The sequence below is a fragment of the Calliphora vicina genome, chromosome 2, assembly GCF_958450345.1.
Source record: "Calliphora vicina chromosome 2, idCalVici1.1, whole genome shotgun sequence".
Lineage (NCBI taxonomy): Eukaryota > Metazoa > Arthropoda > Insecta > Diptera > Calliphoridae > Calliphora > Calliphora vicina.
The window spans coordinates 138396142-138414839 of NC_088781.1; the positions used below are offsets into that span (position 1 = coordinate 138396142).

General features: G+C 30.3%; 2 protein-coding genes across 2 annotated transcripts; one reads left to right on the forward strand and one right to left on the reverse strand.

The window, feature by feature from the left end:
- Positions 1-803: 803 nt before the first annotated feature.
- LOC135952283 (cytosolic 10-formyltetrahydrofolate dehydrogenase) lies at positions 804-4060 on the reverse strand. The gene is made up of 4 exons (XM_065502152.1): positions 3921-4060; positions 2060-3771; positions 1610-1997; positions 804-1544 (listed from the first exon to the last, which is right to left on the reverse strand). Exons 1-4 carry the CDS (start codon positions 3924-3926, stop codon positions 915-917), a joined length of 2736 nt encoding a protein of 911 aa, XP_065358224.1. The 5' UTR covers positions 3927-4060; the 3' UTR covers positions 804-914.
- A 9991-nt stretch (positions 4061-14051) lies between these two features.
- On the forward strand, positions 14052-17945 carry Gr39b (Gustatory receptor 39b). Its single transcript, XM_065500426.1, has 2 exons — positions 14052-14696; positions 17916-17945. The coding sequence occupies exons 1-2, from the start codon at positions 14052-14054 to the stop codon at positions 17943-17945; spliced, it is 675 nt and encodes a 224-aa protein (XP_065356498.1).
- Positions 17946-18698: the final 753 nt, after the last annotated feature.

The window sequence follows — 18698 nt, forward strand, 5'->3', positions numbered from 1 at the left end:
CTTATTTACCAAGATATTAAGGATTTTAGATTTTTGAGTTTTTTCATATGAAAAATCGATTTTTTTGAATTTTTTTATATGAAAAATCGTTTTTTGGTCAGAAAAATGAGTGATCACAGATCGCGCTTCTTTTCTCGATTAAACGCTTATTTACCAAGATATTAAGGATTTTAGATTTTTGAGATTTTTCATATGAAAAATCGATTTTTTGTCAGAAAAATGAGTGATCACAGATCGAGCTTGTTTTCTCGATTAAACGCTTATTTACAAAGTTATTAAGGATTTTAGATTTTTGAGTTTTTTCATATGAAAAATCGATTTTTGATCAGAAAAATGAGTGATCACAGATCGAGCTTGTTTTCTCGATTAAACGCTTATTTACAAAGTTATTAAGGATTTTAGATTTTTGAGTTTTTTCATATGAAAAATCGATTTTTGGTCAGAAAAATTAGTGATCACAGATCGAGCTTGTTTTCTCGATTAAACGCTTATTTACAAAGTTATTAAGGATTTTAGATTTTTGAGTTTTTTCATATGAAAAATCGATTTTTGATCAGAAAAATGAGTGATCACAAATCGCGCTTCTTTTCTCGATTAAACGCTTATTTACAAAGTTATTAAGGATTTCAGATTTTTGAGTTTTTTCATATGAAAAATAGATTAGTGATCACAGATCACGCTTCTTTTCTCGATTAAACGCTTATTTACAAAGTTATTAAGGATTTTAGATTTTGAGTTTATGAGTGATAACAAAAGTTATTAGATTTTAGATTTTTGAGTTTTTAAATTAAAGATTTTCCAAATTTTTAGTTAAATGTTACATTTACTTTTTTATTATTATTTTTTTTCAAATCCTTATAAATACTTAAACCTAACTTAAAATACACTAGTTTCTAGGTACAAATTATGTAAATCTAAAATTCTATTGTAACACATTTAGTCTTGAGATATTCATTTAGGGCTTCTTGTCCCAAATCTTTGCCAAAACCACTTTGTTTAAAGCCACCAAATGGAGCTGCCACATCAGTCTTATTGTACACATTCACAAACACAGTGCCGGCTTCAATATTCTCGGCAAATGACAGTGCCTTGCTAATGTCCTTAGTAAATACACCGCTGGCCAAACCATATTCCGAGCGATTGGCTCGTTTCATTACAGATTCCACATCGCTGCCATGGAATTTCGTAATGATCATAATGGGACCAAACGATTCCTCCTGAGCTATATACATATGATCCTCAACGTCTGTAAAGACGGTGGGTTCAAAGTAGTAGCCCTTCATGTTGGCTACGGGTTTGCCACCATACACTAAAGTGGCACCCTCTTTTACACCTATATTACAGAATTCAATGAGTTTTTCGTAATGGGCACGATGATTTTGAGGGCCATGAGCTGTGGAGCGATTGAGAGGATCTCCAATGGTCATGGAGCGTATATCTTTGACCACTCTACGTACAAATTCATCATGTATGGTGTCCTCTACAAAGATGCGGCCAGCTGCTATGCAATTTTCGCCTTTATTAAAGAAAACCGAGGACATACCCTGTAAATTTGAACAAGAAAGTTATTTTTATTTTTCTCAGATTTCCAAAATTTAAGAGATCTTACATGTTTAACCGCCTTTTCAAAATCACAATCAGCAAATATCACTAGAGGGCTTTTGCCACCCAATTCCATGGAACATTTTTTCAAATTCGATTCGGCACAAGAACGCATTACCACTTTGCCAATGCCTGTAGAGCCGGTGAAGCCTAATTTTCTTATTAACTGATGATCAGCTATGGCCTGGCCAGCTCCAGAGCCAGTACCAGTTACCACATTTATAACACCTGGAGGAAAGCCAGCTTTTACAGTGAGTTCAGCAAACTTTAAGGCTGTTAAGGGACAGGTTTGGGCCGGCTTAATTAAGCAGGTATTGCCAGCTGCTATGCAAGCTGCCATTTTCCAAGACAACATCATCAAGGGATAATTCCAAGGAGTAACCAAACCCACCACTCTGTAAAGATTACAAAATAAAATTAATAAGTTAAAAAAAGGAAAAGAGTTAGGAAAACTTACCCTATGGCTTCTTTTTTGGTGAAAGTCAATACATTATTGGGTCTGGCGGGATTAACGGGTATGGTGGAGCCTTGTATCTTATCACACCAGCCGGCAAAGTAACGCCAAGCATCTATGGACATACCTATGTGAGTCTTTAAGGCCAAAGTGTAAACAGCTCCTGAGTCCACCGATTCTATGGTGGCCAATTCTTCCTTTTGCTCTTCCATCAAATCGGCCAATTTAAGCATAAGTTGCCCTCTTTGCCGGGCCGATATTTGACGCCAAGAACCATAGAAAGCCTGGTGGGCAGCTTGTACTGCCTTATCAACATCATTACGAGAAGCGCAAGCAACCTTGCAAATGACTTCTTCACTGGCGGGATTAATAATATCCAGAGTCTTGCGATTTTCAGCATCCACAAACTGGCCATCGATAAACAGCTGGGTGGCTATGGGAATTTCACGTTTATTGGCTTTTAAAACAAAGCCATCGTAGTGCACCTTTATATTGTCTGCCGAAGAACCCTGTCTCAGGGCCTTAACAATTTCATAGTAAAACTCCTCGAATACAGGAGCCATGAAAACCTGTTCATTTTCCAGCGGCACATCGAAAGCATCCTTACATTCCTCCACCAATCTAACCACATCCATGGAACCAGCACCGGCCGCAAAGAAGTCCGTATCAGCTTCAATGGGACATTTTAATATGGACAACCAAATGTTGCTTAAAATTTCTTTTTTGGACAATTCATCCTCCGTGAAGTTGGTAATTTGGGGAGCTTGAGATTGTTTAAACCAATCGCAGGCATTAATCATTTTAGAGCCCTTTTTCAAGCGACGTACATTAACAAATTTATGATCAGTGCCCTGTAATAATAAACCACGTTCGTGTATATAGGCCGGTGTGGACAAACCTTTAAGTCTTATAGCTTGATCCTGTTTGACGGGTATGTCTTCATATATATGGGCACCAAATAATCTAATATTCTCCTCGGTATTATCCTCATTTATTACGGTAGCTAAGGCTCCAGGCACTGAGTCCATGGCCCTTATGAAATTCCAAATTCTCTCAGCTTTTTGATTCAAATTAATATATTGATTTTCTTGCTTAAACATGGCCGGATCATATGAAGCACCCACTTCAGTTTGTGTTATCTTGGGAGCCTTGCCCTGTGCCACCAAATCCACAGCATAAGCCATGGATTTTATACCCTCGGGATATAGAAAACGTTTGTACAACGTATCTAAGGTATCTATGGGCTCTACATTACATTGTTTTTGCAATAAAATTGGTCCGGTATCCAAACCATCATCAGCCCAAAATATGGTAAAACCAGCCACCTCATCACCTTCTATCAGAGTCCAGGAAATGGCACTAGCACCTCTGTGACGTGGCAAAATGGAGGGATGATAACAAATGCTACCTAAGGCGGCACCATCTATTACCTCCATGGGTATGAATTGGGAGCAGAAGGGCAAAACATTAAGATTAGCTTGCACTGATCGGTATTGTTCTAAAACTTCGGGTATGGCAACACCTTTGCGACGCCATGTTAAAAATTTGAATACCGGTATATTGTGTTGAGCAGCTGTAGTTGCTAGAATATCTTCACGATTTCCCTTATTAGCTATGGTGAATACACCCACAATATTGTAGCGTTTCTCCAGCAGTAACGTCAAAACATCAGCGGCAAAATTACTTTGACCGATTATGGCAATTCTCAAAGCGCTCTGGGAATCAAAACAAAATGGATAATGTTGGATTTTAATATAATATTTTATTTAAAAGGAAAGACTTTTAAAACAGTTTTGAATTGAACAATATTTTGCAATTTATTAAAATTTTAATTAAATTTTTTTAACTTTTAATATTTACTTACATTCATTTTGTTTTTATTTTTGAATTTCTTTAATATTAAACTTAAATTTGTGTTTAGTTTTTCATTAAATATTTTAAATTTCACTTAAATATTGTATAATTTAACTTTTTTATTTCACAATTTTATTTATTTCTCTTTTGTTTGTTTGCTTTGAATTGTTCTTATTGAACAGAAACTTATAATTAAACTCAAATCCATTTAATCATGGGTATTTATACGATTTCAAAATTATTTTCTTTAAAAAAAAATTATTCAAATACACAACAAGCACATATTTTGTTTACGAGATAATCTATTTAATCAGTAAAAAGTAAAAATATAAAAAAAATATACTTAAAACAAAAGCAATTGAAAAATATGTTTATAGACGTACGACATTTTAAAGATACGAATAATAATAATGGTTTTTGAAATTGATTTGAAATAAAATTTAATATAAACAGAGATAATGCAACATTCTATAAATGTTACATTAATAAATTTATCTTGTATTCAAAACAGAAATTAATAACAAGTAGTAAGTAGCAAATTACCTTTAATATTTTTTAACACTTAAATAACTTTGTTTTATAATTTTTGAACTACAGATTTTTATAGAAAATTTGTTATTTTTACAGTTATTCAATACTTTTTTTTAAATTATTTAAGATCGAAAATGTAACCCCCTGTCTATACTTGACAAATATTTATCATAACAATTAATGACGTTTGTTGTCAAGACAATGTTGTCTAAGCAAAAGCACTAACAATTTTGTCATAACGAAGCAGTAATAGTGTTACGTTTTAACCTTTTCAAAACGTTTGGTTTATTTCCTTTGATTGCAAATAAAAGCCGTTTAGTAGTTTGAAAATTGTAACAACTCTTTATTTATTTAAAATGTACAACAACAGAATTAAATAGTCACTCAATGTTTTTTTTATACACGTTTATAAATTCTCAGAAATACAGATACTTTATAATGTACACGAATTCACTTGAAAAATACAGCACACTTTAAGGCACTCGGTTGATGTTTATTCAAATAGCGTCTCTGATAAACTAAACTCACGACTGCAACCTCTGCCACTATTTATAACACTGCCATCTGCACTCTAGATTGTTCTTTAACTGTCAAAATTCGAATATTCTAGATCTTACTAATACATACGCCATCTGTGGTGTACTTTCTACAATGTTCTTTAACTGAATATTCGAATTCGAATACAGCGTTGCCAACTTACGTTCAAATCAACTGAAAGCTTTTATTTAATAATGCCCACAGATATGTTACAGTTTGCTATTACAGCACTGTTATTTGAAAGCATTATGCTACTTTTAAATCAGCCCTTAAAATCGTTATATTTGAATTCATGTACAATTTCGTAACAATAGTAATAAAAGGAGACTATCAGCATCAATTAATAAAAAATAATTCATTGAATTTGAATAAAAAACAAGTAAGAGAGCTATATTCGGCTGTGCCGAATCTTATATACCCTTCACCAAATTATACTTTAAAATAAATTTTTTAGGTAACAAAATTTAATTTTTTTTAATTGTTTTTTAAATTTTTTTTAAAAAAAAGTTTTTCCAAATTTTTTAAAAATTTTTTTTTTTAGTTTTAAAATTTTTTTTTTGGAAAAAAAATGTATGACAAAGAAATTTTTTGATGAAAAAAAAATTCGGGTTAAAAAATATTTTTCCCGATTTTGACCCATTGTAGGTCCAACTTACTATAGCCTTATGTACATCGTTGCAATGGACTTTGAAATATCTATCATTAGATATCCATATTGTCTATATTAATGACTTAGTAATCCAGATATAGATCAAAAATAGGTCAAAAATAGAGGTTGTCCCGGTTTTTTGCTCATATCTCCGTTATTTATGGACCGATTTTGCTGATTTTAAATAGCAAACTTCTCGAAAGCATGTCTGACAGAATTATTGAAGATTTGGATCCCGAAGATATCTGGGGTCTTCAGAAAATTGATTTCAACAGACAAACAGACAGACGGATATGGCTTAATCGACTCCGCTATCTATAAGGATCCAGAATATATATACTTTATAGGGTCGGAAATGAAAAATGTAGAAATTACAAACGGAATGACAAACTTATATATACCCTTCTCACGAAGGTGAAGGGTATAAAAATGGGAAAAGGGAAAAAACTTCCGGGGAATTTTTATTCATAATTGGGCTGTATACCTGATAATTTTTATACCCTTCAGCTTCGTGAGAAGGGTATATACAGTGGTGGCCACCAAATGAATTTTTTTCATCAACTGTATTTTAAGTGCGATAGAGCCAAAATAAAAGGACCTCTAAGGGTATGAAATTTATTATTAATGTTTCTAGTTTCTGAAAAATGTTTGGAAAAATCGGTAAAACATATATGGACAAAGATATGTGGAAACACGTTGACCCACCTCAGCGAACATCCGCTGTTAATAGCATGATACGACCGAAACTAATGGAACTAAAAATACGAAATTTGGTCAGAATATTTTATAATAATAAAAATATAATGATATAAATAAAAATATAATGATATAAATGTGAGAAAATATGTTTATTTAAAAAAAAAAATTTTTGGTCAAGTTGTAGAAAAATTTTATGTGTTCGTGGTGAATATGTATGAATTGACACAGTCGAATAAAATACACTTTTGTGTTAAAACAGTCCTCATTCATACATATTTGTGGAAATATTTGAAAAAATAATTGACAATCACGTGGAATTTAGCAAACAATTTTTGTCTTAAATTCCTGACCACCACTGTATAAGTTTGTCATTCCGTTTGTAATTTCTACATTTTTCATTTCCGACCCTATAAAGTATATATATTCTGGATCCTTATAGATAGCGGAGTCGATTAAGCCATGTCCGTCCGTCTGTCTGTCTGTCTGTCTGTCTGTCTGTCTGTCTGTCTGTCTGTCTGTCTGTCTGTCTGTCTGTCTGTCTGTCTGTCTGTCTGTCTGTCTGTCTGTCTGTCTGTCTGTCTGTCTGTCTGTCTGTTGAAATCAATTTTCTGAAGGCCCCAGATATCTCCGGGATCCAAATCTTCAACAATTCTGTCAGACATACTTTCGAGAATTTTGCTATTTAAAATCAGCAAAATCCGTCCATAAATAACGGAGATATGAGCAAAAATCCGAGACAACCTCTGAAAATTTCATCAAAAAACACAATGTATTGCATGCTTTGACAAAAAAACAACAAAACGTATGGTTTTTACGCAAGCTTTGCGTATTTTGTTTTTTTTTGTGTTTTGTTTCTTTTGGCGTTGTTGTTGTTTTTTATACAACTAAACGTTTGTTTGGTTGTGTGTTGGTTTTTTTGAAAAAAAAAACAACAAAACGTATGTTTGGATGTGCAAGCTTTGCGTATTTTGTTTTTTTTTTTTGTGTTTTGTTTCTTTTGGCGTTGTTGTTGTTTTTTATACAATTAAACGTATGTTTGGATGTGTGTTGGTTTCATTGCCTTGCGTATTTTGTTTTTGTTTTTTCTTTTGGTGTTCTGTTTCGTTTGGCGTTGTTGTTGTTTTTTGTGTTCTTGATAAATTTAGGATGCTGTACGCTGAAAGTTGGCAATACATACCTATATACTAATTATAAAAAATAATAATGCATCCACAACAAAGGTGAAGGGTATATAAGATTCGGCATAGCCGAATATAGCACTCTTACTTGTTTATCTTGACGTTTATCATAATAAAAAAATTATCAGGTATAGACATGGAGTTATTTCCAATTGTCTTGTTTTGAAATTTATTTAATCATTTAATAATATATAAATATGAAATCCTAATAATTATAAGAAAAAAAACACAGTTCTCTGTAATTCACCATTTGAATGCATCTTTAAAGGTCAACTTTTGGGATTCACAACATTTTTTAAGAGATAGCATTTCTTAAAATAAGTAAAAATTTACATGCGGGAATTTTGTGACAATAGTACTAAACGTTGTGGTGCTTCTTGATGCAAAGGGTAGAAAACAGGCCCAGAACTAGTCAAGTTCATCTACCCTGTAGATAAACACTTTTTAATAACGTTTCGTATCATACAATAATCTATATATACTATACGTTCCCCTCTCCCTATGTAGATCCACCACAAAGGTATTTTTGGAAATTTAGAACTTTAGGTGATAAATTCGGTAACCTAATAATCTTCTAAACTAGATATGGATAAAAAAATTCAAAAGCATCTTTATCTACATAAAAAATTAGCAGACAGGTGATTGGTACTATATTGAAATTCGAACCTTTGTAATTTGGTACGTTATTGCTACCCCATGTATCTCTTAAACCTTTAAATATAGAAATATATATATCAAATCGAATTAGTTACTTATTAAAAAATAACAGATAAAAGTTTGGTACTTTTTTGAAATTCGAAAAATTAATGGCTAAAAATTTTACTAATTTTTGGTACTTTTTCATAAAATATGTTTGTCTATACGATAATGATATTTTATATAAATAAAATTTTTATCATTACAATGGGGATAAAAAAAGTACCAAAAAGGGGTAACAACGGATTTTGCCTAGAATATATGAAAAAACCTTAAAATTTTTCAAAGGTCCCAAGATTTGTGGTGCTTCTAAAGCTAAAATATAGGCTTTTTATATAAGTATTTGATATTGGTGAAAATCATAAGACTTAAAGTTTGATATTTTAGTAAAATTAAATAATTTCAAAAAAAAAAATTTATAAATAAAAACTAAAAAAAATTATAATATGGTGATTTTTCATCAGCAAAAATATAAAATTTAAATTAATGTAAAATTTTAAGGGTAAAGAGATATCACAACAAAATTTGTATAGATTTAATTGTATTTAAATCAATGGCATTATAATTTAGATATTTTATTTTCAAATACCGAAATTCCTAAAATGGCGAAAAATTTGTTCCAAAAACTGTGATTTTTTTTAGAAAAGTGCCCACTATAACGTTATTTATCGTGTGATAATTAAAAGGCTTTGTTTTGTATTTAAATAACATATAGGGCTATACAAATATGGAGCTTTTCGAGAATCGGTATTTTGCGTTTTTTAGAAATTTTTACTCAAACCTAAATTTTTTTTAAAAAATTGGCCAAGTTTGGATAGGTCTGGGGGGGACTATGTCCGCTTAAGTGAGCCAAATTTTACTTTCGTCGCAATCGAATTTAGTTCGCTTTTCGGATCATATAAAAATTGTTTAGCCCAGAAGAAATTTTTTTTTATAAAAGATAAAAAACGGAAAATAGAAGGCCCTTTTTACATGGTCCAAATTTGGATGCATGTTACTTTTTATAGGGACGAGATAAATTTATTCAAAAGTTTATCGCAAATATAGATGATATTCACCCCTATCGTGAAAAACATGTGAAATTTATGTTCCCATGAAATATTCATTTCCCTCGAAGGGAAAATTGCTATCGTGATATTCCCCTAAACTTTTCAATCACAATAGTTGATTTTGTTAGTAACAGCTGTTTATTGTTTACAAAATTCCATCTAAAAATTTCACAACATGGGGAATTTTTTCACGTGAATAAAGTTTATGAAAGAAAAATGGGAAAAGGGAACATATTTCATGTGAAATATTGATTCGCGATAGGGGTGATTAACAAAAATTCGACCCTCCGTAAGCTCTCCATATCTAAAAAACGAAAAAAAGGTCGAGCAAAAAATAAACCGAAAAATCTCTTGAACTAAAAGAGATAACTTAAACATGTAAAAATATATTTGTAGATATTCTCAAGGACTATTTATATTTTACATTTCAGATCATTCGGATCATAAATGGAATTTTGGAGATTTTAAAAAAAATGTGTAATCCGAGGTGATCAACTTTTAGGCGCCGCCCATTTCACCTACAAAGCTGAACAACTACAAATCAATTCAAAAACACCTCAGCTCCAACCATATGAAATTTCGTTACGATATCTCCAATAGTTCCCAAGACAACAAATTATTTCCAATGGGGACAAAAACGTACCAAATAAGGGTAAAAACGGGAAAACACATTTTATTCGAAATTAACAAGCCAATTTTAATAAAATTTTACACATTGGGTTTCTGCAATCATACCAAAATTAACTAACAGGGTGTTATTTGGAACTCGAGTGTGAAAGAGTAGATTAGGACAAATACGGGTAATCGGTTTGGTACTTTTTTAAAATATGAATACAGATTTTAATTGTTTGAGACAAAATCTATATCCCAAAAAAATTTAAACAAAATGTAGTATTTATTTTGAAAATTCAAACTTGAAAATGAGAAAAGAGAAATTGGTACTTTTTCTGCCAATTGTACTTTTTTATACCCTTCACCTTCGTGAGAAGGATATATATAAGTTTGTCATTCCGTTTGTAATTTCTACATTTTTCATTTCCGACCCTATAAAGTATATACATATATTCTGGATCCTTATAGATAGCGGAGTCGATTAAGCCATGTCCGTCTGTCTGTTGAAATTTTCTGAAGACCCCAGATATCTTCGGGATCCAATTCTTCAATAATTCTATCAGACATGCTTTCGAGAAATTTGCTATTTAAAATCAGCAAAATCGGTCCACAAATGGCTGAGATATAAGGAAAAAACCAGGACAACCTCGATTTTTGACCTATATCTAGATTTCTAAGTCATTAATATAGACAATATCGATATCTATGGATAGATATTTCAAAGACCTTTGTAACGACGTAAGTTGGACCTACAATGGGCGGAAAAAATATTTTTTAACCCGATTTTTTTTTCAGCAAAAGTTTTTTTTCGCTAAATATAAAAAAACTGAAAAATTTAGAAATTTTTTTTTTATAAATTTAAAAAAACTGCAAAAATTTAAAAATTTTAAATTTGTATTTTGAAGCATAACACAGTGCAACAGTGAAAAAAATACACGATCATGACTATATAGGTTCGACTCTACTACCAAAGTGTAGTAAAACCCTGTACTCAGTTTGTCCATTTTGGTGACCGATTTTTTTTTATGGGCCCCCAAAGTTTCTGAAAATCAGTGAGGCCTCTAAAAAAGGTGTCATCAGTTTTTAGTTAACAGCTAATTCAGACTTTGTGATACGGCTTAACTTTATATGGCAATGATATAGCTAATAGTCCGCCAAATAAATTTTGTTAAAATTTTTTTCAAAAAAATAGCTTTTTCGTGCACTTATGTTGAAAAAATAAAGGAAGACAAATTTTTTTTTTTACTTTTTTTAGAATAACTTCCAGGGTCTCCTAATTTTTCACTAACAATACTCAGCAAAGTTGTAGCTACGGTAAAGATGAACAGCTCTTGAGAACATATCAATGCATTCTGAACGTGTCTACTCACTCTAAATAGCACATAGAAATCACTTTGTACCTTAACAATTTACGTTTTTACTATTTTTTGACTCTAAAACAAAGATTTTTTGTTAAAATAGTATGATCAAGTCCACACTTCTATGTTGTGCTGTATTATTTATTCAGCTGAGGTGTTCGGAATGGGGATCAGTGAGTGGACCCTCAATGTCACACATTTAAAAAAAAATCGCCAAAAAGCCATTTGTTATCCAAATGAGCTGAAATTAAAAATATAGATAGTCCTTGAGAAGGCCTACAAAAATATGTTTTTATGTGTAGGTTATCGCTTTTAGTTCAAGAGATATTTAGGTTTATTTTTTTTTTAAATTTTGCTCGATATTTTTTTTGTATTTTATATATGATGGGCCTACGAAAGGTCGAAATTTGTTTTTTATATATGACGTATATTTGCGATAAAATTCTAAAGAAAACAAAATAAACCTTATAACAATTAATTCGTCCCTATAAAAAGTTACACGCATCCAAAGTTGAAGCTTCTTTTTATACATTTCAACTTTGTATGCGTGTGTTTTTTAAGTTTTTTCCCAAAAAAGTCCCAATATGTTTTCTTTTATAAAAAACAAATTTTCTTCGTGGCTATATACATTTTTTTATGATTTGGAAAGAGAACTTAACGCAAAAACATATAAAGTAAAATTTGACTAATTTAAGCGGACATTGTATCCCCCAGCCCTATCCAAACTTGGCTAATTTTGAAAAAAAATTTTAGGTTTGAGTATAAAATTCCAAAAACGCAAAGCACCGATCCTCAGAAACTCGACATATTTGTATAGCCCTATATGTTGTTTATTTTCATGCATAACGTTTTTACTATCATACTGTAAATAACGTCAAAGTGGGCTATTTTCAAAAAAAAATCAGTTTTTGGAACACATTTTCCCCGTTTTAGGAATTTCGATGTTTGAAAACAAAGAATTGCAACATTGGTGATGCCATTGACTTAAAAACATTTAGATCTATATTATCTCCAAATTTTATTGTGATATCTGTAACTGTTAAAATTTTTCATTAATTCAAAGTTTTTATTTTTCTTGATGGAAAATCACCATTTTATAATATTGTTAGTTTTTAAGGTAAAATACGTCCGAAAAACACAAAATTAATTAATTTCACTAAAATGTCAATCTACAAGTCATAAGGTTTCCACCGATATCAAAAACTTATATAAAAAGCTTATATTTACTCTTCAGAAGCTCCACAAACCATGCCCACTTTCAAAAATTTTAATGTTTTTTCATATCTTGCATCAAGCCGGTCTTGCGTGATCAAGATTGGATAAAGTGATGCGCCCAGATCATAACGATAATGATTTGCCCATTCTTCATTATTCCAGCACAATAGAGAAGTATACACTCGAACATAAATTTTTAACAAAAAATTTTTGTTTTAGAGTCAAAAAATAGTAAAAATAATAAAAATTTTATGCTACAAAGTGATTTTTGACAGCTATTTAGAATGCCTAGATATGTTCGGATTGCATTAATATGTTCACAAGAGTTATTCAGATTTACCGTAGCTACAACTTTGCAAAATATTATTATTGAAAAATTAGGAGTCCCTGGAAGTTATTCTAAAAAAAGTAAAAAAAAAAATTTTCTTCCTATATTTTTTCAACAAAAGTGCACGAAAAAGCTATTTTTTGGAAAAAAAATTTTTACAAAATTTATTTGGCGGACTCTTAGCTATATTATTGCCATATAAAGTTAAGCCGTATCACAAAGTTTGAATTAGCTGTTAACCAAAAACTGATGACACCTTTTTTAGAGGCCCCACTTTTTTTCAGAAACTTTGGGGGCCCATAAAAAAAAATCGGTCACCAAAATGAACAAACTGAGTACAGGGTGTTACTACACTTTGGCAGTAGAGTCGAACCTATACTGTCATGATCTTGTGTTTTTCCAAAAGTCTTCATTTGTTGCATAGTGTAATTTGTTAGATTCGGCACAGCCGAATACAGCTCTCTTACTTGTTAATTATTTAAATTATTAAACTTATCGTCATAAAAGATAGCTCATGTGCATCATAGAGAAGTTAGAAGCAAACATAAGGAGAACTAATGGTACTTCTAGTTCATTAGCCGGTATGTGGAAAAAACTACCTACTGGATAAAGTCTTTACTTATAACTATGTAGTTACCTTTTGAACGAAATAACATAGTTAGTACCTTATTAAGTCATTATAAACCTGCTTGCTTCATATTAATTTAAAAATAAAATTAATAAATTACTTAACATCAATTGTCTAAACATGATTATCTGCTGACAAGTGCAATTTAAAATGTATTGATGCGAGTTATCAAAAGGACTATGCGAAAAAAGGAAACATTTCAATAACAACCAGTAGTAACTTACAAAGACATCAAGCAGCCAACAGCAGTCAGCAGCAGTTAGTCGCCGACGTCATCTTATTTACTATAATGGCAAACGAGTTACACACAAAATTTCTTAAATACGGTGCAATATTTGGCCTAGTGCCATATGTGAAGCCAAGTGGGCAACCAAAACACTATCTACAGACATTTAAGCAGCACCACCACCACCATAACCTCCTCCAACCATTTCATTCTCATCTTCATACCCAAACTCATCGCAATCGTAATTGCAATTGTAATAGTAACAATCGTTGGCAACAAATTTACACAGTGACGTTAATTGTTGCCAATTTGATAGCAACCTTGTACGTTGTATTTTTTTTGCCATTCCTAGATAATTTCATAGTATCGAATCTGGTCAGCATAATGGTGTTTGTTGTGCAAATTTTTGTAGTGATCTCAATGCTGCTGGAAACAATGTTTACATATGGCAAATATTATGAATTAATGAACACTTACAATAGAGTTCAGTTCCTCATGAAACATCTCTTGCACATACAACTCTGTACGGCGAAAATACGTCAGCGTCAAAGGCGAAAATACTCGCTGCTCATTGTGGCAGTGCACGGTAGTTTAGTAGCGTCCATTATTATTATAGCTATAAAAACCTATAATGGTTACTTTTGGTACGCCCTAATGGCCATTATTATACTCAGAAGTCGTGGCATACAGCTAATATTTTTATTGGATTATATTGTTTATTACATGGAGTTATTCAATGTTAAATTGAGAGCTTTGATTTCCTGTAAGATCGATAGGAACTATCATTTATTGGATATTGACTATAAGCATTTGGAATCATTTGAGTATTTGCAAAATTTAAAAAGTATTTATCAGGAAATCTATGCCTTGCATGACAAATACAATGATCTGTATGGCCATTCATTGGCCAGCATATATACGGTGGTGGTGCTGGATATTATCATCAATATGTATTGGACATTTCTAACATTAAACGAATATTATGAATCGTATTATAATTATATAACGTGTGCAACATTGATAGCATTGTATGTCATATTATTTGTGATGTGTTACACGGCCGAACAGTGCGAGAATCAGGTACGAAAGAGGAGTTATACAAAATTTTATATAGAAAATATACTGCTATACTGAAGATTTTCTATATAATATACTACTTTACATAAAATTTTCTATAGTAAATACTATTATACTGAAGATTTTCTGTAGAAAATACATCTACACAAAATATTTTCTATAGTAAATATTGTTATACTGAAGATTTTCTGTAGAAAATACAACTATAGACAAGATTTTAGATAGAATATTGTTATACTGTTATACTGAAGATTTTTTATAGAAAATACTGTTAAACACATAATTTTCTATAGAGAAATACTGTTATACATGATTTTCTATAGAAAAAACTGCTATACATAATATTTTCTAGAAAAATACTGTTATACTGAAGATTTTCTATAGAAAATACTGTTATACACATAATTTTCTATATGAAATGCAGCTTTACAAAATATTTTCTACAGAAAAATACTGTTATACTGAAGATTTTTTATAGTAAATTCTGTTATATGCATGATTTTCTATAGAAAATTACTGTTATACATGATTTTCTATAGAAAATACTGCTATACACAATATTTGCTATAGTAAATACTGTTATGTTGAAGATTTTCTATAGAAAATACTGTTATACACATAATTTTCTGTATAAAATACAGCTATACAAAATATTTTCTATAGAAAAATACTGTTAAGCTGAAGATTTTCTACAGTAAATTATGTTATACACATGATTTTCTATAGTAAGTACTGTTATAATGAAGGTTTTATATAGAAAAATACTGTTATACTGAAGATTTTTTATAGTAAATACTGTTATACATATATTTCTATATAAAATACAGCTATACAAAGTATTTTCTATAGTAAATTCTGTTATACACATGATTTTCTATAGAAAATACTGCTATGTACAATATTTTCTATAGTAAATACTGTTATTCTGAAGATTTTATATAGAAAAATACTGTTATACTGAAGATTTTCTGTAGAAAATACAACTATAGACAAGAATTATATAGAAAAATACTGTTATACTGATGATTTTCTATAGAAAATTCTGTAATATACATAATTTTCTATATAAAATACAACTACACAAAATATTTTCTATAGTAAATTCTGTTATACACATGATTTGCTATAGAAAATTCTGCTATATACAATATCTTCTATAGTAAATACTGTTATACTGAAGGTTTTATATAGAAAAATACTGATATACTGAAGATTTTTTATAGAAAATACTGTTATACACATAATTTTCTATATAAAATACAGCTATACAAAATATTTTCTACAGAAAAATACTGTTATACTGAAGATTTTTTATAGTAAATTCTGTTATATGCAGATTTTCTATAGAAAAATACTGTTATACATGATTTTCTATAGTAAATACTGTTATACTGAAGGTTTTATATAGAAAAATACTGTTATACTAAAGATTTTCTATAGTAAATTATGTTATACACATGATTTTCTATAGAAAATACTGCTATATACAATATTTTCTATAGTAAGTACTGTTATAGTGAAGGTTTTATATAGAAAAATACTATTATACTGAACATTTTTTATAGAAAATACTGTTATACACATAATTTTCTACATAAAATACAGCTATACAAAATATTTTCTACAGAAAAATACTGTTATACTTAAGATTTTTTATAGTAAATTCTGTTATACACATGATTTTGTATAGAAAATACTGCTATATACAATATTTTCTATAGTAAATACTGTTATACTGAAGATTTTATATAGAAAAATACTTTTATACTGAAGATTTTCTATGGAAAATACTGTTATACACATAATTTTATATATAAAATACAGCTATACACAATATTTTCTATAGTAAATACTGTTATACTGAAGATTTTATATAGAAAAATACTTTTTTTCTATAGAAAGTGCAGCTATACAAAAATTTGTTATACTGATGATTTTCTATAGAAAATATTGTGTATAACTGTTATACACAATATTTTATATAGAAAATACTGTTATACTAAAGATTTTCTATAGAAACTACTGTTATACAAAGGATTTTTATAGCAATTACAAATTATACACTTGATTTTCTACATAAATGTTAGAATTTATTACCCTTCACCAAAGAAAAAACGCATAGAACGGAAGGAGAGAGTAAAATATTACTCTCTTTTCACACAAACAGGAGATACAAAAACAAAATACATGCAATACATTCTCATGAATTAGGTTTCCGACAACAGACTTAGGTTTTTGGCTCTCAGTTACCTATCTAGTTGTTGTCTATGCCCTTCACTATGAGTGGCAAGGGTATATAAAAGTTTGTCACTGCGTTTGTAATTTCTACATATTTTATTTGCGACCCCACAAAGTATATATATTCTGGATCATTATAGATAGCGAAGTCGATATAACCATATCCGTCTGTATGTTGAAATCAACTTTCCGTAGCCCCCAAATGACTTAAAATCGACAAAATCGGTCCATAAATGGCTGAGATATAAGGAAAAGCCGAGATAACTCGATTTTTGTCCTATTTTTGATCTATATCTGGATTACTTAGTCATTAATATAGACAATATGGATATCCAATGATAGATATTTCAAAAACCTTTACCTTTATTTACTTTAGCCGTATATAAGGCTAAAGTAAGTTGGACCTACAATGGGTCAAAATCGGGAAAATTATTTTTTAATCCGAATTTTTTTTCACCAAAAATATTTTTTTGTCATAAATTTTTTTTTCAATAAATTAAAATAAAAAAAATTTTAAAAAATTTGGAAAAAAAAAAATTTTAAATAAATTTAAAAACAATTTCGAAAATAAAAAAACAATAAATTTTGTTTACCTAAAAATATTTAAAAATTTTATTTTAAAGTATAATTTGGTTAATAGCTGTCTTACTTGTTTTATTATAAGATTTCATTATTATAAGATTTTAGTGAATTAAGCTTAAATTGAATAAATCAATTAATTGGAAGCTCTGATTTAAAGGTACATATTTGAAAGACTTAGTCTGCATTTACACACAGCAAGTTTACTTGAAGCAAGTCTCTTCGATTCCCTTTTAAACTTGCTCGTCTGTTTACATACAACAAGTCTGTGTTGAATTTTGTATGTTAAACCCTAAAGACGCCATAGTGAAAATGAGAAAACAAAAGAAAATTGAAGAGACTTGCAAGTACAAGCAAGAGTGTACCCTTCTTCTTTCATCTTGCCACTCTTTCCTATAAACTAAGACTTGCGGCAAGAAAACTTGCCCTGTGTAAAAGCAGACTTATTTGCGGGGCATATCAATTTTATTATTTCACAAAATTTTAAATTTTTTTAGATTTTATTACAGGAATTTTGTTTACTTTACAGTGTAATTTGATCTTAATCTCCCTGAAACGCTTGCTGAAAACCTCCTCTTCAACATCCAAATTTAACGAATCCTATAATTCTTTACTGCAAAGTTTTATAATGCAAATTCTACAAAATCCCATGACCATAAGAGCAAATGGTTATTTTACAGTGAATTTGAAATCATTAATGAAGGTAAGTTATACTCGTAACACGTAACAAAATATGGATCAACACGAAATTCGAAATTGTTTATTTTTAGATTTTGGCAAATATTGCCACCTATTTGATAATACTATTGCAATTTCGCAAGTCTAATGTAAACGAAGAGCCGCCAGAAATAGCCACAACTATAATAAACTTTACTGAGGCGCTAAATACTTCCGGGAAGAATGAAATAATGAGAAACTGAATTAAAAACAGGCTGTATGTAGACTTTTTTCACCCTCCTGGATCAGCGCCTGTTTTAATATAAAGTGTGTAAACACAATGAAAGCGAATATCCGTTGTGATTGTGTTTATTCTACTTTCGTTCTGTTCTATAACATCTGCCCAAGTGAAAACTAAACTGGTTTTGGATTGATAAAGTATACGTCGGTCATTGCCATGATCTTTTAAGGGCAAGCAGGCTGTTATTATTTTTTGGACATCAAACACCTGCTCACGCGACGAAAGCACGT